This window comes from Protopterus annectens, chromosome 3.part1 (assembly GCF_019279795.1).
Source record: "Protopterus annectens isolate FY-2018-M chromosome 3.part1, PAN1.0, whole genome shotgun sequence".
Classification (NCBI taxonomy): domain Eukaryota; kingdom Metazoa; phylum Chordata; order Ceratodontiformes; family Protopteridae; genus Protopterus; species Protopterus annectens.
The window spans coordinates 1,793,523,957-1,793,546,591 of NC_056732.1; the positions used below are offsets into that span (position 1 = coordinate 1,793,523,957).

The 22,635-nt window shown below is 40.0% G+C and overlaps 1 gene segment (V, D, J or C); it reads left to right on the forward strand.

Annotated features, from left to right (window-relative positions):
* The window catches only part of LOC122798679, a 76,981-nt gene that overhangs the window by 48,840 nt on the left and 5,506 nt on the right, over positions 1–22,635 (forward strand). The window contains 1 exon segment of the C gene segment in view: positions 12,122–12,249. Coding sequence covers positions 12,122–12,249 — 128 coding nt within the window.

Here is a 22,635-nt window from a genome sequence, read left to right on the forward strand (position 1 = left end):
ACATACATGTACATGTGTACACACAAAGACACATACATATAGACATACATGCAGGGATGTGTGCATTTGCAGATACATGCATTACATGCACAGAGATGATATGCACATATGCAAATTGAAAATGAAAGATGCAACATAATACTACTTGCATATGTACACACACACACAAACACACACACACACACACACACACACACACACACACACACACACACACACACACATAAACATACATGTACATGTGTACACACAAAGACACATACATATAGACATACATGCAGGGATGTGTGCATTTGCAGATACATGCATTACATGCACAGAGATGATATGCACATATGCAAATTGAAAATGAAAGATGCAACATAATACTACTTGCATATGTACACACACACACAAACACACACACACACACACACACACACACACACACACACACACACACACACACACACACACATAAACATACATGTACATGTGTACACACAAAGACACATACATATAGACATACATGCAGGGATGTGTGCATTTGCAGATACATGCATTACATGCACAGAGATGATATGCACATATGCAAATTGAAAATGAAAGATGCAACATAATACTACTTGCATATGTACACACACACACACACACACACACACACACACACACACACACACACACACACACACACACACATGGTGTACATGCAAGTTACAAAGTATACACTGAAAATTTAAACACAGAGCAACATGTACACACTCCCTCACACACATAGACACACACACATTTGTACACATACATATCTGTGTGAATGCATGTGCACCACATGACTACATGTACACCCATACATACACACAAGTAATCGGTTTAAATATAACACCACGCATGTGCGTACACACATATATATGCAGCATGTGCACACACACAAACACACACACACACACACACACACACACACACACACACACACACACACACACAAGCACACACATATATTTACATACAGCAGTCTTCTATGTTTCCATGAATGCAGATACAAATATGCATATGTGTACATGAACAAAAAAGGAAAGCAGCCCTGACACAAAAGCCATTTGCATCTAAAACGTGCAAGTCATTTTTGTAACAGAATTAACAGAAATGGGATAAAACGTTATGAGATAGACCTCTGGTTAGCTTTATGAAGGACACACACACTTGTGTCAGTAGTAAATAGATTAATTTAACCAGGTAGGCCCATAGTCCCTTTTGAGAGCAACTCAAGGGCAGTGGCTGATTAAGTGACTTGCTCAAGGCCACACAGTAGATAAAGGAGGGCTAAGGGAGTCAAACCCTGTACTATAGGACCTATAACTTGCAGTCTTAACCCTGTTTATCAGCTGATAGGCTGGTACAATGGAGTAGGCATTTTTACAGTCAGGTTACCACAGCATGTCACACCGATCACTGCTGAATCTTTGATTAAACTTTTTTTAGGGATTTTCATTTTTAATTTTTATTCTGTTATTTTTAAGAACAGCATTACTGAGTGAGAATGGAGTCATTTTTTTAAAATACTGATTATTTAAAAACATTAGATTGTCTAAAGTCGGACAATGTAGATGGGGTTGAAGGAATGAAAAATAAGTTTCACTGCTGTGAAATGTGAAGTAGGAGATGGTCATGAGTCTCATAAGCTACAAACTACACATTTTACAAATAAATCTACAGCCTGTATACTAACTACAGAGCAGTGGTGCAGTATCAAAGTAGTCATCTCTAGTGACCAGATAGTAGCCCTGACATCTGATAGTGGTTCTCACTAGTGGCCTGAAGGTAGTAGAGAAAGGTGGGCATATTCCTCAACACTGATCTGAACATCATATGTGCTGTAACCAGTGGTGAAATCTATTTACCACTGACCTGAAGGCAGCACACCAATGTGAGAATGTCCCTCACTGATGATGTAAAGAGGGTACAAAGGTGAGGCAGTTGTCATGACACCTACCCAGTAGGTGGCACAGGAGTATGTGTGTGACCCTCAGCAGTGATATTAAGGTAGTACAGCACTGGGGAGTGGTCCTCAACAGAGATCTGAGCTTGAAAGTGTGCTATGGAAATAGTTCTGACCAGTGACTTTAATGTGGCATTGCAGTGTAGGAATGGTCCTCACTAGTGACCTAAATGTGACATAGCAATGTGGGAATTCTTCCCACCTGTCACCTAATGTAGTACAGCAGTGTGGAAATGGATGTAACCTGTCACATATAGGTGGAATAGCAGTGTGGAAATGGTCTTCCTAGCAAGTTAAAGGTGGTATTGAGATGTAAGAATGGTCCTCACATGTCACCTGAAGATGGTAAAGCAGTGTGGTAATGGATCTAACATGCCACCTGAATGTAGATTTGTAGTGTAAGAGTAGTCCTCACCTGTCATCTGAAGGTGGTAGAGTAGTGATGGAATGCTTCTAACCTGTCACCTAAAGGTGGACTTGTAGTGCAGGAATGGTCCCCACCTGCCATATGAAGGTGGACTAGCAGTGTAGAAATGGTCCTCACCTGTCACCTGAAGGTGGTATAGCAGTGTGAGAATGTATATATATATATATATATATATATATATATATATATATATATATATATATACATACATACATACATACATACAAATATTTCAAGCATGGGCATTAATGCACTTCCTGCTTGCCAATATACCAAAACACTTGTTCCCATAATAAGTGGCCAGCCTGTTCTTAAAAATATCTAAAACTTGCTTAAATGTAATTTGGTAGTCTGTTCCATGCATCACTTACTCTGTCAGAACCAGTTAGTGCACTTCTCATTCCTACAGAACCTGCTACAGAGGTTATCTGCTGATTCTCTAGTACTATTTGATAACCCAAATATTCCCAGAGGTAGTTGTCCCTAAATGCTCTATATACCTGAATAAGATCTCCTTGTAGATATCTGCAAGAGACACTGTACAAGTTTAGATATTTTAATCTTTCATAATAACTTAAATTTTCACTTCCATGGATGCCCTTGGTATATTTCCAATGTACTTCTTTCCAGTTTACTCAAGCTTGTTTTCTTATAAGGTTTAAATATTGTTATTCCATACTCAAGTTTCAGTCTAATGTAACTAACAAACAATGATTTCATCATTTCTGATTTTCTAGACTTTATATATTTTTTATACAGCCTATAGTTCTATAACAATCATTAACCAATTGGTTAACATGATTAGAAAAACTCATAGCTGGATCTATCCATATACCCAGGTCCTTAAATGAGTCTACAGTTTCAATCACTGTGTGCTGTATTAAATATTCACCTTTCAGTTTATGTCTCCCAAATCTCATATGCTTAATTTTTGATGTATTTATCAGCATATTATTCTCCTGTGCCCAAATGGTCAATTTAGTAAAGTTATGTTAAAGACATGCCTTATCTGTAACACATGTAATCAGTTTACCCAATTTCAAGTCATCTGCATATAGACTGTAGAACACCTCAGATGAAAACGTTAGGTCTGAAAGATACAATCTAAACAAGTAAAGGCCTAGGACAGAGTCTTGTGGGACACCTTGATTGTAACCAAGGATTTCACCTGTCAGTTGGTGTGTCATACTTGCCATGTCCTATTTGCAAGCCATGCAGCTATCCATCTTATCAGCAGTACATCAGTACCTAGTTGTACTAATTAATTGATCAGTGTTTTGTGTATGATTTGTGTCAAATGCTAAAGTTAAAACTATATAAATTACATCACAGCAACATTTTTCATTCATAGCTGTTATTATATTGATATAGAACATCATTTTACAGGTGGTAATAGATATACTGTCAACAAATGCATGCCGATATATGGTTTCAAGTCCCAGCCTATCTAGTTCTGACAATAACTTATCCAGTATTACTTTCTGTGTTATTTTTTCCACAACATGAATGTAGACTTAAGGGTCTAGATGACTCTGGATTTGTCCTACTCTCCTTTCCCTTAAAGACAGGTTTAATAACGTGTGCAATCTAGAGAAATCTCCCTATATTAATATGACCTAGTGAATAATAAATATAATTGTACAGTAAGTAGAATGGATCTAACTTGTTATCCAAAGGTGGACTTGTAGTGTGGGAATAGTCCTCACCTGTCACCTGAAGGTGGTATAGAAGTGTGAGAATGGATTTAACCTGTCACCTGCAGATGGTAGAGCATAGGGGAAGGGAATTTAACCTGTCACCTAAAGGTCACATAGCTGTGTGGGAATGAACTTCGCTAATGATTTATATGTAGCACATTAATGTGGAAACAGTTGCCACTAATGATACATAGTTGGAAAATCACTATTAAAACAAACTTTCCCATGTAGTAGAATGGAAAAGTGCAGGGGAATGGTCCTTATTCATGATGACATGGAGTTAAGCAATGTTGTGCCAAGGGCCATGTCCACTAACCAGGAAATGTCACAGCAGTTTGTAAAAATCCCTTAAAGTCATATGGATAGCAGAACATTACAGGCATAGTATTCACTACTGATAGTAAAGTAGCAATATCTGAATGGTTTTAAATAGTAAGACAGAAGTGGGCTAGCATTGTGTAAATGTTCTTCACCCATTAGTTGATGGTGGCAGAACTGTCTGACAATGGGCTGTGCCACTAATTTCAAAACAGAAACACAGTATGGAGTGCCCTCACTTGTGATGCAAAAGGGTCACAGTATTGTGACTGAGATATCTACATGGAAACAGCAGTCATTGTGGCTTCAAAACTGTGATGGCAGAACAGTAACAGACATGTTAAGGTGCGGTGATACAGTGGTCATGGCTGCCCCATTGAGCTGAGTGTGGCAGATGAATACGGACACGTGAGTCACTAGTGGACTGAAGAGTGCACAGTACTGTAGGAATGATATTTATCAGTGACCTGAAGACAATAAGGCAGTGTGTAAACACTTCCCTCTGGCCACATGAAGGCTATCAGAAACTTGGAGGAATGGTGTTCATCCATGTGCTAAGTGTGGTGGAGCACTGTGAGAACAGCAGTTATTTATTAGTTGGCACTTGCTAGTAATGATCCATCCACACTAATGAACAGATTGGGGGTAAATAGTATGGAATTAATCTAGGCAACTGATCTGAAGGTTAATGTGGGTTTAGAGAAGTGTCCAGGCCTGTGATATGAAAACAGTATGGGATTCTAAGAATAGCCCTGACTATTGACTAGAAAGCAAAGCCAGTTTAAAGGTGGCTATCATAAGTATCTTACAGGATAAAAAGGGTCTAAGGGAGGGAGAGAGGACCTTCATTGGATGAAGATAAACACTAGAACCCAGAGACATAGCTTGAACATCACAGGGAGGCAAGCTCCTAACTAATGTAAGTGTGGTACTCATGGAGGAGAGGGTTAACATGTGATACAGACACCACAATGCATAGACATCTCATGCGGGCAGGACACAGTGATGGTGGCTCGGATGATAGAAGGGATTCCAAATAGAAAATTTGCTCAGGATACATGATTAATACATAACAGAATAGCCATTTGGCCCTGTTACAGTAGCCATAACTGCAGGAACTTTAAATACATCCATGCACATTGAAGAATTGGGCAGAGACATATTGCACACTCATTTTGTACAGAGATACACATGCATACATGTTTGCTGATGTATATGAATCCATGTCTGTTCGCACGCACACACACACACACACACACACACACACACACACACACACACACACACACACACACACACACACACACACACACATGGATACTACAATAAATAAAATTAATAGAAGTGGAATATATTACATTAAGTCATTTTAAAACATCTTAGTAACATGCAAAAATGATATTTTATTACAGTGTGTTTAGGCTGCAATTATTTGCATATTTACATAGGTATACTATAATATGAATATGAATATGAGAAAGGGGAAACGTAACATAAATAAATGGAATGAAGGAGGGAGGAGGAGAATAAGGCAGTTAAAGAGATATGCTAAAAGCGTGCAGACAGAAATTATGTGACAGAGGGACAGAATGAGCTGTTGGCACAGGTGGACGAGGTGTTATTGTTAAGTGACCTGTTTACAAGCATTTCAGTTTTGTTTGGAGTGAAAGGGTAAGATAAGAGGTAATATCCTTGAGATGATCTGAAACGGATTCCCAAAGTTCTGGACTTAGGGAAGCTGAGCCTGGTACACTGAAGGTTGGAAGGTAGTATTTTAAGCAATGGGTCATTGTGGTCTTGGTTTCTGAGACAGTATGATAGTGTTTAGGGATAGAGATTGGCAGCTAATGGGCTAAAGGAATATGAGTTCAGTAATTTAAATAAGTGAGAGGCCAGTAGAAGGTGTGCCTTCTAATTTGGCTTTTGTCATGGTTAAGCAGTGATGTTCTTGTCTGCAAGAAAGAGTGATAGATCTGCATTTTTTAAATTTTTGATGCCTCAGCAAAATGTAGTAAGTCATATTCAAGTTGTGACAGAAGGATGTCCTTACCTATGGCTGATCTCATACAGCAGGGTAGAAAGTGAGATGTTTGCATAGGTGAGAATAGTAGGTAATTTATTTTTATTCCAGCTTTGTCTAGGTTTTTTGAAAGGAAAGAAATGAGTCCTGTCAAATCCTTGACATTTAAAGGAAGAGACATTTTCAATGTATATAAGAACACAGGAACAGAACATGGGGGACCATAAGACACCTGTCCATACTCCCCTCGGGGCAAACACACATAAAAGTTCTTGTTGCCCTTTTCAAGCACTTAATAGTCCTCATCCCACAAATTGACAGGGCCATACACAATAATCCGGTGGTAAATGTGATCCTACCCATGTAGTCATCAAGACTGCCCTTAAAGTTAGCCAAGGTAGTGCTTTGACCTGTAGTGGTAATTTATTTCATGGGATGGGAATAGATTGCCTTAAGAATTTTTCCCCACAGCATGCCTTATTTTTTGTTGGTGTACATTTAGTTCCTTAGACCAGGTGTTTGTGGAGTCACTGGTTTTATTAAGAAACAGGAGATCTGTTTCTGGTACATCTGTCTGTAACGTCATCCACCATGCTTTTCTTAGTTAAACCTATACATCACTAATGTGATGCAGTTCATTTTACCCCTCTAAGGAATCCCTGTCATCCGACTGATGTGGGCCGATTTATTTATGCCTCTGTGGGACACCACTAGTACAGCTGTTATATAACATCATACATTCGTGCCTGCGTCCCGATGCCATTAGTATAAATATTCTATTAATTCCATTCTGACTCATTCATCCTTTGTACGTCACGTATCATTATTTTTATCCATCTTGTATCTTTACGGCCTGCCTGATACTTAATGACATGTATGTCTCTGTTGCCTTTACCCATTACCAAAGCATTCTTATCTTTCACTTCTGTTCCTAGATAACATGTTAAATTAACATTTCATTCTAAACATTTTCCACATAAAGAGGCCTTTGTTTTTATTCTAGCACTTTTACAAAATTAAGCCACTTCACTAGTCTGTTTTCTGATGTTTGGAGTGTGTTCAGGCAAGTGATGCATGGTGATTTTCACCGCCTCACAGCAACAGGTTCTCTGGTTTGATTCTTGGCTGGAGTGCCTTCTGTGCTGAGTCAGCATGTTTGCTTGGGTTTCCTCCCACTTTTCAAAGACATGCATCTGGAGTGTTTCTCCCTGAGCCTGTGCTGAAAATGGGCGCTGTCCCTGTCGGACTTTCCTGGTAAAATAAACATTTTCGAGGAACTTCTAGTCTAGTTCCAAATAATGGTAGGTGTTTATGTTTTATTATACCATGACCCCCCCAAAACGTGCACGCTGATTGGCCAGCGTGCCCGTTGTAAATCGAGTTATACTAATGGAAAAAGGTCCGGTCGCCTGGACTTTTTTCCATTAGTATAACTCGTTTTTTTAAAACACTGTCTCGCTATGTTAAATGGGTTTAACATAGCAAGACAGCTTTAAAATAAGCAATGGAGATCTCCGTTGCTTATTTTAAAGCTGTCTCGCTATATCAAACCCATTTAACATAGCGAGACAGTGTTTTAAAAAAAAAGCAACGGAGAAAGCAAGATCTCCGTTGCTTTTTTTTTAGTGTTTCGCTATGTTAAATGAGTTTAACATAGCGAGACAGTTTTAAAATAAGCAACGGAGATGTCCGTTGCTTATTTTAAACTGTTTCGCTATGTTAAACTCATTTAACATAGCTTAAAAAAAAAGCAACGGAGATCTTGCTTTCTCCGTTGCTTTTGCTCACAGCTCTGATGTACTGTGCAGGCGCAGTACATCAGAACTGCCACGGATGCCAGACATCTGCGGAAGGGCAGTAAACAGGCATTATACTATGCCATTATTTAAGAAAAGTAATAGTTTCTTTTCTTAAATAATGTCATGGTATAATAGCAATAACCCACTTCTGGGTGTGGGTAATGCTAAATTTACCACGGTTGGCTGTTTGGTCCCTCGGGCTTCGCCCTCGGGACCAAACCACGCCAACCGTGGGTAAATTTAGCATTACCCACACCCAGGCGTGGGTTATTGCTATATTACATCATCCTGTTAATGGTTATAATCCATTTCATTGTATATGAATTTCTTTTAGGCTTCTGTTCTCAGTATTAACTTGCCTGTTGACTTCTTATATTTTACATTTTCTACCAGTTGTTTATTTCTTCATGAGTTTAGACTGAAAATGTACTTTTCAAATAATCCAGTTATCCAGTTAATAATGAACACATTTATAATGCTTTTATGTCATGTTTGCCAAATTAATGATGACACAACTACAGATGGAGACAACCTCTTAGTTTAACAAAATAGGCATATTTTCAAATGCTGGCATGGATGTTAATTTAAAACATTCTGTTGTTAATCTAGCAATTTGAACTGGTGCATGTTTATCTTTTTTTCAACCATGAAGTTAGCAACAAGGACAAAGGGAAAATTCAGTCTGTATAACAATTTTGAGTAGCCAGTTAACAAAATACATTTTTGAGAAGAAATCAGAGCAAGCTGATACAAAACAAGCAAACTTCAGACAGACTGTGTTTGAAGTTCAGGATTGAACCTCAGAAAATATCTTCGAGAAGAGAGAGCTCTTAACCATGGTGCCATTGCCCTGCCGTAACTCAGTACATTATGTTGATAGCAGCACATTCTGCAAACTCTTCCCTGTACAGTTTCTTGCTAAAATTGTGAAATACACTGCATTATGATCATAACAGCAGGTGTTATTTACACTTTTCCTGCTTTCACTGCTACAGCCTGCCATCTTGGTATGGTACCCTCACACAGTCAGGACCACTATCTTACGTATGAGCTCTGTTCTCTGTAGCTAAATGTTGTTCAGGTTGTGAACTGCATATGACTCCAGTTATTTACTCTGTTCCCTACTGTTAAAGCATATTTTACTAGCTTTTCCTACATTGTCTGTATCACCCAAAACTGAGTTGTGCTTCATTAATTTTCCTGTTCTGAGAAGCATAACTCGTAAAATGACTATAATATAAAAAAACTGATGATCGTAGGTATAACCCCCCTGCATCTTACTCACCCCTCTGACTTGTATATACCAGCTCTTTGTCTGCACAACGGTTGGGAAGCTGCATGCGATTCTCACAATCTGCTATTAAAAGAAACCATATATGTGATTCTCACAGTCTGAGATTAAAAATAAGCACAGTAAAGTTACTTAATGAGCCTACCCTCAATGGAGTACAATTAAGCCAATGTATATGCTCATAGGTTTGTAGCAGGCTAACTCCCCTTGCAGGCCATTTTAAGTCTAGCCAGTTATCTAACTTGGTGCTTAAACGTAACAGATCCCATCTGAGTTTCGATTCACCATAGTCTTTCTAAGATCTATACAGGTTCATAGGTTCATACTAGCCTTATTGCCCTGCAATAATGCTCCTACTGGGGACCAAACCCAGTGCTGTCTGCATGTTAGGCAGATATGATAAACACTACATTGCTTTAAAGTTGTTATAGTTTGAACAGCACACAGCAGCAGCTATTTCATCTGTTCATTGCTACCATTTCAGAAACATGCTTTACTATAATGTAAAACATTTATAAAAGGAACGCTACTGCATCTGCCAGAGAGGTGTAACTAGGGCAGAAAAAAGGGGGTACCAATGGTGTGGGAAGGCAGCAGCGGCATTATTAAATGAATGATGATCCTGTGCTTAACTGAACCACTTAGCAAGCTGTTGCAATTGCATTTTTTTTTTCAGGTTTGAGAACAGCATTTGTTTTTTTCAGTTGAGGTGTGTCAGTTTAAGAATTTACAGAGGGCACCAGATGAGTTACTTACACAGTTCTGGCAGCTGCTACCTACAATGTTCCTGCTCACAGTATTAAACATGACTGCATGAGCTATTTTCTGGTTATAATGGGATCGGTACATCAAAACAGATGATACTTTATCAAGATTATTCCATTCAGAACTAGAGGTATATGTAAAAACAATGTTTTGAAGAGAAATCCTCCTCATCATCAGCCCTCTTCCCATTTTCTACATGGGGGGGGGGGGTCGGGGTGTCATGTTATCTGTTGCTCTCTCTCTCTCGATTCAGTACCACACTCCTGCCTTCTTCAACACTCATGCCTGACTGTTGCAGATCTTCTTTCACATAATCCATCCACCTCTTTGCTGGATGCCCTCGTTTCCTCTTACCTCCATCCTGTCTGCCTCAAATCTTCTTCACCAGATTGTCTTCTGCTTTTCTGAACACGTCCCTGCATCACCATAATCTGTTCTCTTTGATCTTTTCTGCAATTGAAGCTATTCTGGCTTCTGTACTTCTGTCCTCATTTCTTCATCTGTTCCACAGTGTGTATCCTACCACCCTTCTCAAGCTCTTTATCTCCATCACCTCTAGCTTCCACATCTGCCCTGCCTTTACTGCCCAGTTTTCTGTACCATACAGTAGTACTGGTTACACCACTGTCTTGTACACCCTACTTTTCAGCTTCTTTGGCATTCTTCTGTCACACACTACACCTGACACTCTATGCCAGTTGGCTGCAGACCCTCCAATAGTAGCTTTGACCTTCATTCATACTTCCCTTCTCTTCAACTACGTCTCCCAGATACTTGAAGCTGTTAACCTACTCCACTATCTTCCCTTCCATCTCAGTTCTCATCTTCTCTTGATTTCCCCAATTTGCTGCCATTACCACTGTCATATCTGTACTTAGTTTCATCCCATGCGTCTTCAGTTTTGCATTACATTCTCCTATCCTTTGCTGACGTCCTAGCTCAGAGTCTGTACTGCCACATCATCTGCTTACAGCAACTTTGTTGATCTGTCCCCACTGACCTGTTTGCTAATGTAGTCCATCACCAGGATGAACAGCAGTGAGCTCAGAGATTAACCCTGATGCACACCCATTCCAACTGGGAACACCTCTGTGAGACCAAACACTGTTTGTACTTGAGTCATCAGGTCTTTGTACATAGCGTGCACTAATTCTGCCAATGTTTCTGGGACTTTGAACCACCACAGAACTGCTAACATCAGCTTTCTTGGGACCTTGTCATATGCTTTTTCTAAGTCTATGAATGCCCAGTTGGAATCTTTCCTCATCTCAACTGTCTGTCTCACTGCAAACATTGTGTCAGTTGTGATGCATCCTGATCTGAATCTGAACTGCTTATGTCCCATCTCACTTTCAACAACTCTGCAAATCCATTTATCAATCACCCTCTCCAGAACTTTCATGGTGTGACAGGAGTTTGATACTTCTGTACTGTCCACAGATTTAGATTAATTACATGACTATGTTAGTTGATGTATCTGTGTTAATATGGAATACCATCACAGCATTATCACTCACATTGACTGTCAGGCTGTGTCCACATCTTGTTAACCTAGTGTGAATTTGAAAAGTGCTACAGAAAAGGAATGCTGTTTTAACAAGGCATCTAAACCTGTATTTGACATTTTACTGCAACATAAATTCTTGTTATTACAATACTACAGCACAGGTTCATGATATCTGTCTGTTCTGGGGATAATCCTACATGATTGCTACGGGAAACAGTAGCACGACAAAGTGTGATGACATATAGTACACTTATTACTGTATATTCTTGATATTTGGGACACACGCATATTGAAATAATCTGTTTTCTTTGTCTTCTTTCAGATCAGAATAATTTTTTGGTCCAAGACATTGTAGAAGAAGACCCTGACAGTCTCTGGGCAACTGCATCCACTTTCATCATGCTTTTCCTCTTCAGCATTCTGTACAGTGCGGGTGTCACACTGTTTAAGGTACTGCTATGAACTATGGGAGCACGGGTGTCACACTGTTTAAGGTACTGCTGTGAACTATGGGAGCACAGGTGTCACACTGTTTACGGTACTGCTATGAACTATGGGAGCATGGGTGTCACACTGTTTAAGGTAATGCTATGAACTATGGGAGCATGGGTGTCACACGGTTTAAGGTACTGCTATGAACTATGGGAGCACGGGTGTCACACTGTTTAAGGTACTGCTATGAACTGTGGGAGCATGTGTGTCACACTGTTTAAAGTACTGCTATGAATTTAAGGTACTGCTATGAACTATGGGAGCACGGTGTCACACTGTTTAAAGTACTGCTATGAATTTAAGGTACTGCTATGAACTATGGGAACACGGGTGTCACACTATTTAAGGTACTGCTATGACCTATGGGAGCATGGGTGTCACACTGTTTAAAGTACTGCTATGAATTTAAGGTACTGCTATGAACTATGGGATCATGGGTGTCAAACTCTTTAAAGTACTGCTATGAACTATGGGAGCATGGGCATCACACTGTTTAACGTACTGCTTTGAACTATGGGAGCACAGGTGTCACACTTTAAGGTACTGCTATAAACTATGGGAGCACAGGTGTCACACTGTTTAACCCATACTAGCTAGTAGACCACTCAACAAGTAATTTAATAACAAATGGTTTTTATATATTTTATATATATTATATTTTTATATATAATATATTTTTACATGTATTAAATTTTTTACTCATCACTTTTTTATATATAACAGGTAGTTTATAGCTGCTACAAACATTGAATCACAGTTCCAGGGCCCAACAAAACTGTTGATCTCCCACCTCTGTGATCATGCTCCCATTATCTGATGTGACACTCTTATCTCCCCACTCCTGCTACCCAGGAGGGCACACAACATTTAGATGGGTCACCATGCCTGTCAAGAGAGGCTCCCCTGTGAGTGACAGTATTGCTGCTTCTACTTTTGGGCCTCTAAGAGTAGACCATAGCACCACATCTGACATGCAGATACACTTGATATGGCAGCTTACTAGTGGATCAAGCTAGTGGTTACTATTACAGCTGACATCACAGATGTGGTTGGCTCTAGGCATCAGTCAACAGATAATCCAGGCACAGTGCTTAGCTACCCACACCGACATGCAGAAAATTGCTGTGTGGTGTAGCCTCTGACAGGTTGTCATCCAATACTGCTAAAGATTTCAGGAGAAACTGGAGACCAGAAAGGATTCCATGACTGGATTTATGGAATCAGTAGTGGCACAATTTCCATCCATGGATACATATAACACCTCATTTCAATGGTTTTCAGTGCCATGAAAAGTATTCTATACCCTAGTATTACTTATGGCTGGGGAATGCATATACATGAGGGCTGAATAGGTTGAATTTCAGAATGAACACAGTGTGCCTAGTGTGGTCAGGATATCACCTACCCCACCTCATGCCATGGAGTGGACATGCTACAGAGATACCTGGAATAGGGCACTTCAAGTGGGCAGCCTCTGCAGGTCCCAGTCTACCAATTCATCTTAGTTCTTCTTGTGCTGCATCCATCTATCTATCTATCTATCTATCTATCTATCTATCTATCTATCTATCTATCTATCTATCTATCTCTGTCTGTCTATCTATCTATAAGTCTATCTGCCTGTCTATCTATGTTTATCTACCTATCTATCTTTCTGTCTGCATGTCATTCTATTAGCCTATCTATGTTTCTGTCAGTCTGCCTGCCTGCCTACGCATTTATCTGTCAGTCTGTCTGCCTATCTATCCATCTATATATCTCTATCAGTCTGTCTATATATTTATATATCTGCCTGTTCATCTATTTATCTGTCTATAAGTTTATCCATCTATCTAGCTGTCAGTCTATTTATCTATCTTTCTATCAGTCTATCTGCCTGTCTATGCATCTATTAATCCATATATCTATTAATCCATCTATCTATCTATCTATCTATCTATCTATCTATCTATCTATCTATCTATCTATCTATCTATCTATCTATCCATCTATATGTCTGTCTATCTACCCATCTATTGATCTTTCTGCCTATCCATCCATCCATACTCAACTCTTTTCCCATTTTGCACATGGGGTCAGGGTGTCACAACCTCAATGACAATCATCTCAAGCCAAGGTTTACACTAGCCGTGCCACGGTAATTCATTTGCACCACTCACTCATGCACACACTCTCACCTATGGCCAATTTAGAGTGTCCAATCCACCTACTGCATGCCTTTGGAATATGGGAGGAAAGTGGTGCACTCAGAGGAAAACCATGACTGCAGGCAGGACATGCAGACTCTGCACAGAAGGCACCCCAGCCGAGAATTGAACCGGAGATATATATATATATATATATATATATATATATATATATATATATATATATATATGTATATATGGGTTCCTATGAATACACCGACAGTCATAACATCGACACTCACCTCATCGACACCAAAGCATCGACTGTTCAGAACATCGACATTCCAGGTAAGCGGTCTTCCCCCTTACAGGACCCATGGTAACACTTGTTTCCCTGTTGCAACGCGTAAGGTTTACACGACTGTTTACAATTTGCGTTGTCCTTAATGTCGTAATAGAGAAACAAGTGCTACCATGGGTCCTGTAAGGGGGAAGATCGCTTACCTGGAATGTCGATGTTCTGAACAGTCGATGCTTTGGTGTCGATGAGGTGAGTGTCTATGTTATTATGACTGTCGGTGTATTCATAGGAACCCGTATATATATATATATATATATATATATATATATATATATATATATATATATATATATATATATATATAGATAGATATAGATATATATATAGGTCTACTTGAGAATATCAAAACACTACATCATCAAAGATGAATTCCTCAAGATGACATCTTCAAAACTTGAAAACATCGAAATTGAATAATCGGATCATCAAAAACAAACCCTGGGAAAAGACCCATTTGGCCACCACGGTGAACATTGCCCTTTCCTCTCTGCAGTCCAATCTCAGAGTTGGTGTATTTAGTTGGGGGGGGTGTGGGGAAGCTCTCCACTTGGGAGGTTTTACTTGCTTTGTTGTTTGTTTTTTTTGTCCTTGTGGCCAAGTGGTTCTTTTCCCAGGATGGCTTTCGGAGTTCTAGGTGTTTGTTGTTTTAAAGTTTCTAAGATGTTGTCTCAATGAATTCATCTTCAATGATGTGGCATTTCAATATTTTGAAATAGAGCCATATATATATGCCCCCAAAATGTATCTAGCACTCAATAATAGGAGACAGGATACGTTTTTGGGGCATATGTGGATTTGCTTTTCTGTGTACCAGTTTGCTGGATATGTGCACCAAGTGTTTTGGTTTTGTGTATATATATATATATATATATATATATATATATATATATATATATATATATATATATATATATATATATATATATAATTGATAATTAAACTAAACCTTCTAACTGATTATCCTATAACTTGCAGCTTCCACATCCAACACACCCACAATCAGTTATGTCTTTCACTCTGTCCCCTCCCACCTCACTAACCATTATTTCATCCCCCACACAACACTTTCTGCCCTACCACATCACTTTATCAGTATACATATCTCTCTACTAAATTCCACACACCAACCCACCCATATTTTTCTTCTATTTCTCTGTTATTTCACCAAGTCAGTTATCACCCCCGTTTTGAGCAACTCTCTCCTACTCATTACCCCCTACCTAGTCTGCCATGCCACTACCTTCATCACGTCAAACATAACACACTACCCCTCTCCTACACTCCCCACTATTGCATACCACACAAAACCTCTCCCTAATGACTTCTTAAAAATGCTGCCAGCTCTATCACCTATCCCATATCTATCCTAATCAATCGATCCATCGCAGAGCAATATGCCCCCATACTCTGGAAAATATCCCATATCATCCTCCTCCACAAGGGAGACCCATCCAAAAATCTCTTTAGTTATCAGCCATTGCCATTCTCTCACCCCTAGCCAAAATCTTAGAGAAATGTATCCATGAGCAGCTCCTAGACCACCTCACTACAAATAACCTCTTATCTAGTTCACAGCATGGCTTCCGTCCAAAACACAGTACCTCCACAGCCCTCATAGGTTTCACTAACTACATCAACCTCCTCAAAAACAATGGACAACTAGTCTCTACTATATTCCTTGATATGTCCAAAGCTTGGTATCCCACCAACTACTACTCAACACTCTTGCCTCCTTCAGCCTCAACTCTGCAGCTCTCAGCTGGTTCTTTATCTACCTTACTAATCGACAACAGGCAACTAAATGGGATAACAAACTCTCCACACTTCTCACACTCCTCACAGTCTCCATTGGGGTTCCTCAGGGCTCCATCTTCTTATTATTATATTCGCAAATAGTCTAAACACTGCCAGTATATCTGCTTCTATCATTCAATATGCTGATGACGCTACTCTTATTTGCTTTGCTCCCATACCCAGGAACTCCAGCATAAACTGCAAAACTCATTTCTAGATATTGAAAATTATCTAAATGAACTTCAACTCATCCTAAACCCAAACAAAACAAAGTTAATGATCTTTTCCAACAGGAAATTCAAAGCAAACCCACCCCCTCTCTCCATCTACTCCATTAATGGCACTTTAATAGAACCAGTTAACCAAACAAAACTACTTGGTGTCACAAGTGTCACTACTAGACAGAGGCACAGTATTCTAAATCTATTCTGTGCATTTTTGTACCATTTCATGGGGTGGCGAAAGCCACATCACTATGGCTAGACTTACAAATGCCCCAGGGCAGATAGCCTAGTACTAAACTATGAAACTATGAAACTATGAATAAACAGCAATGTAACATTCGATAAACACATATCATTCACAATTAAGAAAGTTCACATCAAACTTGGTGCTCTTTATAGGGCCAAACCTTACCTTACTCAAAATTCCAGACTAGTCACAGCCAGATCCCACCTCCTATCTACTCTCTTCTACTGTTCTCACATTTTCGCTAACCTGTGCATGTCTGATTTACATCTACTTGATTCCTGCTATAACAAAACAACAAAATCTGCTGCTAATATACCCAACAGGACCCATCATTGTCTTGCTCTTCAAATACTACACTGGCTTGAATGTCCCAATCTGTTATTGGTCAATCAGCTCACCACTGCCCACTGTATTATCCACAAACATGAAAACTGCCCTGCACTCTCCAACCTAATGCAACTAAATACCAACCCCAGGACCCCTAGATCATCCGGTAAACTTATACTCACCACTGCCCACTGTATTATCCACAAACCTGAAAACTGCCCTGCACTCTCCAACCTAATGCAACTAAATACCAACCCCAGGACCCCTAGATCATCCGGTAAACTTATACTCACCACTGCCCACTGTATTATCCACAAACCTGAAAACTGCCCTGCACTCTCCAACCTAATGCAACTAAATACCACCCCAGGACCCCTAGATCATCCGGTAAACTTATACTCACCACTGCCCACTGTATTATCCACAAACCTGAAAACTGCCCTGCACTCTCCAACCTACTGCAACTAAATACCAACCCCAGGACCCCTAGATCATCTGGTAAACTTATACTCACCACTGCCCACTGTATTATCCACAAACCTGAAAACTGCCCTGCACTCTCCAACCTACTGCAACTAAATACCAACCCCAGGACCCCTAGATCATCCGGTAAACTTATACTCATCACTGCCTACTGTATTATCCACAAACATGAAAACTGCCCTGCACTCTCCAACCTAATGCAACTAAATACCACCCCCAGGACCCCAGATCATCCGGTAAACTTATACTCATCACTGCCTACTGTATTATCCACAAACATGAAAACTGCCCTGCACTCTCCAACCTAATGCAACTAAATACCACCCCCAGGACCCCTAGATCATCCGGTAAACTTATACTCATCACTGCCTACTGTATTATCCACAAACATGAAAACTGCCCTGCACTCTCCAACCTACTGCAACTAAATACCACACCCAGGACCCCTAGATCATCCGGTAAACGTATACTCACCACTGCCCACTGTATTATCCACAAACCTGAAAACTGCCCTGCACTCTCCAACCTACTGCAACTAAATACCAACCCCAGGACCCCTAGATCATCCGGTAAACTTATACTCATCACTGCCTACTGTATTATCCACAAACATGAAAACTGCCCTGCACTCTCCAACCTAATGCAACTAAATACCATCCCCAGGACCCCTAGATCATGCGGTAAACTTATACTCACCACTGCCCACTGTATTATCCACAAACCTGAAAACTGCCCTGCACTCTCCAACCTACTGCAACTAAATACCAACCCCAGGACCCCTAGATCATCCGGTAAACTTATACTCATCACTGCCTACTGTATTATCCACAAACATGAAAACTGCCCTGCACTCTCCAACCTAATGCAACTAAATACCACCCCCAGGACCCCTAGATCATGCGGTAAACTTATACTCAGGGTTATAAAGTCCCATTATTACTTCGGTGACTCTCTCTTCTCCTTCAAAGTAGCCAAAAAGTGGAACTTATCACCCCAGAATACCTTAAAAAACACAGGAAGTCATAGCTTCAAATAGTACTCCTTCCATCTTCCTCGGATGTCCTGTGGATTGTTGAGCAGGTTGTTTCTGGCATCTTTTATGAATGGTGTGTGATGACTATCTTCTTTATCTTTCTGTCTTTGTTTTGCAAGCTAATAGAGTTTATTTCTGCCATCCACCAAATCACTTTCCAGAAGCTGGTACAGTGCCTCTGATGCTTTATTCTTTATTATTGCAACTGCATTCTTAGCCTCTTTGTTAGCCAACCAGTATTCCTTCTTCAGATGGTCCGTCTTTTCTTTCTTTGAGTTTTCTTGGAACACTGCTTGCAGCTGAATGGGGCAACCAGTGCTTTATGCTGCAGACCAACTGCTTAATTCGGAATTACTTTGCAGTCACTGATCCTAGGAGAAAGTCTACCTGAGTTGCATGTTGGCCAGTCCTCTATATGATTTTGTGACTGCCTGCCTTGCTGAACCATGTGTTGGCCCCTATCAAGCCATTTGCCAGACAGAAGTCTAGAATAGCCTCACCTTCTTCTTTCCTTACCTGTGTGGACCCAGGCAGTACTCATATCTTGTTCAATTTCTCCAGCTATGTGCATTTAGGTCCTGCATTGTCAACACCAACTCACGTTGTCCTGCTTTATCTAGTAGGCCCTGAAACTGGTGCCTGAATGCAGTGTTTTCCTCACTATCACACTCTGCTGTGGTTGAGATTATGAATGCTGCCCTATACTTACACTGGAATCCATGAGTTTGTCACTAATTCTGATGACATCCCTCACTGTCTTCTGAAGCCTCTCCCTTACCATATTTCAAATCTGTCCTCCTGTTGAGTGGTAGACTCTGGAACCCGGGCCAAGTGGCTTTTCTTCCCTGCCTTTCCATACTGTCTCCTGGATACAAAGAATGTCCAGCCTCCTCCTTACCATCACATTATCCACTTGTAATGTGTGCGCTATCAGTGAACCTACATTTAGTGTAGCAATTCTTAGTTCATGTGTGTCAGTTTAATTGGTTTTATGTATAGCTTTCTCTCAACAGAGCTATCCCAGGGTTGATACTGGGCTTTATGACCAGCACACACTAGCCAATGGTGCACATAGACTCCTCCCAGCATTAACAAGGGGCCCTGGTAATGGCCAGAGTAGGCAGGATCCTCTACCTACTTATCATCAGTAAATACCCATGCCTATATTTGGCAACATTAGTCATCATGACCAAGTCACCTAAAGCCACTTTTTGCCCTGTTGAGTGGCTATCCCTGATACAGCATACAGTCTGTTATATATATGCTCTCCTATTGAGAGGATACTGTTCACGTCTCCACAATTCTTCCCTTATAGGCATCATCTAGAGTTTGTGCTGCTGCCCACAATGCTATTCTTGGGAGGAATAAACAACATGTTTTTGGAGGTGAGAGGAAAACCAGAGAGCAACAGGGAAAACATACAAACTCCCTAGTGCCATTGGCCAGGAGTCAGGATCGAACCTCCTATGTTATGCAGGGTGGGCAAAGGCATTAATCATTATGCTAACTGTGTTCTATATAAAGGGATCTTAATCTCTTTTGCAAAATAACAGAATATGTCGAAGGGCTAGGTTAGTCCCACAGAAGATACTAGTTCTGTGGAAGTGTCCTGTGCTGCTCATAAAGACAAAGTACTTCTCTACTATTCAGATGACATTTGGAGGAATGGATGGGTAACCACAAATTCTGGTTTAGCACCCCTGTCCCTCATTGATAGGGGAAACATGTAAATATCCCAGCATGTCCTGGTTTACTGTATCTCTGGCTTATTTGTATGCAAATTATAAGGGCTAAGAACTTCCACGGCAATATTACACCAGGCTTCCTAAGAGCATCACAAAACAATAACCCAGTAAGTGACTATGAACCTATGAACAAGTCTTAGAATCCTTGTCAAAAGCTATAAATAATGCTTCCATGGGACTGGACAACTCATCAGTCTGAATTCCTATCAGTACCAAGGATTCAATATCTGAGCTTCTGTTTAAACTGTTCAACCACAGCCCAACTACAGGACCCCCTCCTGATGTTTAAGTATGCGATATCTGATCCTCTGTTTAAACCACAGCCTAGCTACAGAATTTGCTCCTGATGCCTGAGAACAGCCACTGTGACTCCTTTACACAAGCGTGACTCTTCTATGGACCTGGGTAATTAGAGAACCATCAGTCTCACTGGCCTTATATGCAAAGCCAAGAAAAATATCAAAGAAGAACTCATTTATGCAAAAAGAGCAACTTAACTGAACAAGATTCCAATCATTTTCATTTTGGGAAGGGTGGGCCCTGCGTCCTGAACCTGGTCATATTTTTTTAAAAGGTTATAAGGGGTGTGGACAGTGGTCATTCTGTGCACACTGCTTATCTTGATCTGGCATAGACTTTTTGATATTCCCCATATGCTGGTGTTGTTGAAAACTAGACAAGCTTAATGTTAAAAACATGAAACCAATGGGGCACCACAGGGATCATGGGTCCTGTCCTGTTTGTTATTTATTTTGAAGCAATCCAAGCCTATATCCCAGAAATATGGTTGAAGAAGTTCGCTGATGACTGCAAACTGGGTACTCTTATTTATTTATTTTATTTATTTTACATTTGTTGACCGGGCTAGTCTAGCTGGATATATGACCATTTTCAGTAGAGGCCCAGGTAGAAAAGCCCCAAGCAGAGGCAGTAAAAAAAATATACAATATTCATATTCATATAGTTTGTACATAAGATAAACATGTACAGAGTCCTTTGTAGGGTTTAAGCTAATATAGAGAACAACAACATCTGAGAGAAAAAAACATATAAAGATTTTTTTTTTTTTATGGCGTACTAAGAAGGAAATCTCATTATATCCTAAGTTGAGGTTAGCTAACTTGTTAATACAGGTCGGCAACATAGAACAATAGAGCAGAGAAGTAAAGGGAGAGCAAGAAGGGTAAATGAGACATCAGTCCGGGTTAGAGCAGGGACAAGGCCAGTGTGTTTTAAGATATTCTTTAAGATGTTTTTTTTTTTAAAAACTGTGTGGGAGAGAGAGTTGAGAGTTCACTTGGAAGCTGGTTCCAGGTTTTTCCCACTGTGTTAGTGAAAAGTGAGTCCCCAGCTTTGTTGTTAAATTTAATAGTGGAAACTAGAAGCTTATTAGTTGAGCGAAGTGTAGTAAGATTTTTATAAGAGGTAGTCAGATTAGTGATGATTGGGGTATTATTAGGGTGGTAAAGTATCTTTTGGGTGATAGCAAGTTGTTGACAGAGTAGCTGGTTTTGCAGTTCTAACCATCCCAGTTGTTTGAGGTTGTGACAGTGGTGGGTTTTGAAAGGATTGTCAGTGGCAAATCTGGCTATGTTATTATAGCTAGTTGCAAGTTTGTTAAGGTTGTTTTTAAATAGATTGGTATATATGGCAGAGGCATAGAACAGGGTAGAGATCAGGTGGGTCTGGGCAACAGTGGTTCTGGCTATTGGTGTAAGGAAGGGTTTGATTCTATAAAGGGAGCCTAGTTTTTTGTTGACAGACTTTATGGTAGTGGTAGTATTAATATGATCATCATTGCTAAGGTTGTTGTCTATTGTTATCCCCAGGAGACGGGTTGTAGTGTCAGGGGATATGCTAGTTCCATTGTGAGAGGTTACTGTTAAGTGAATTTCTGGTGACTTTTGAGTAGGAACAAAGAGTAATAATTTTGTTTTTTTGGGGTTCAGGAGGAGGCAGTGTTGCATGAACTAATTTTCAACAATATTAAATACTGTTTGGGTG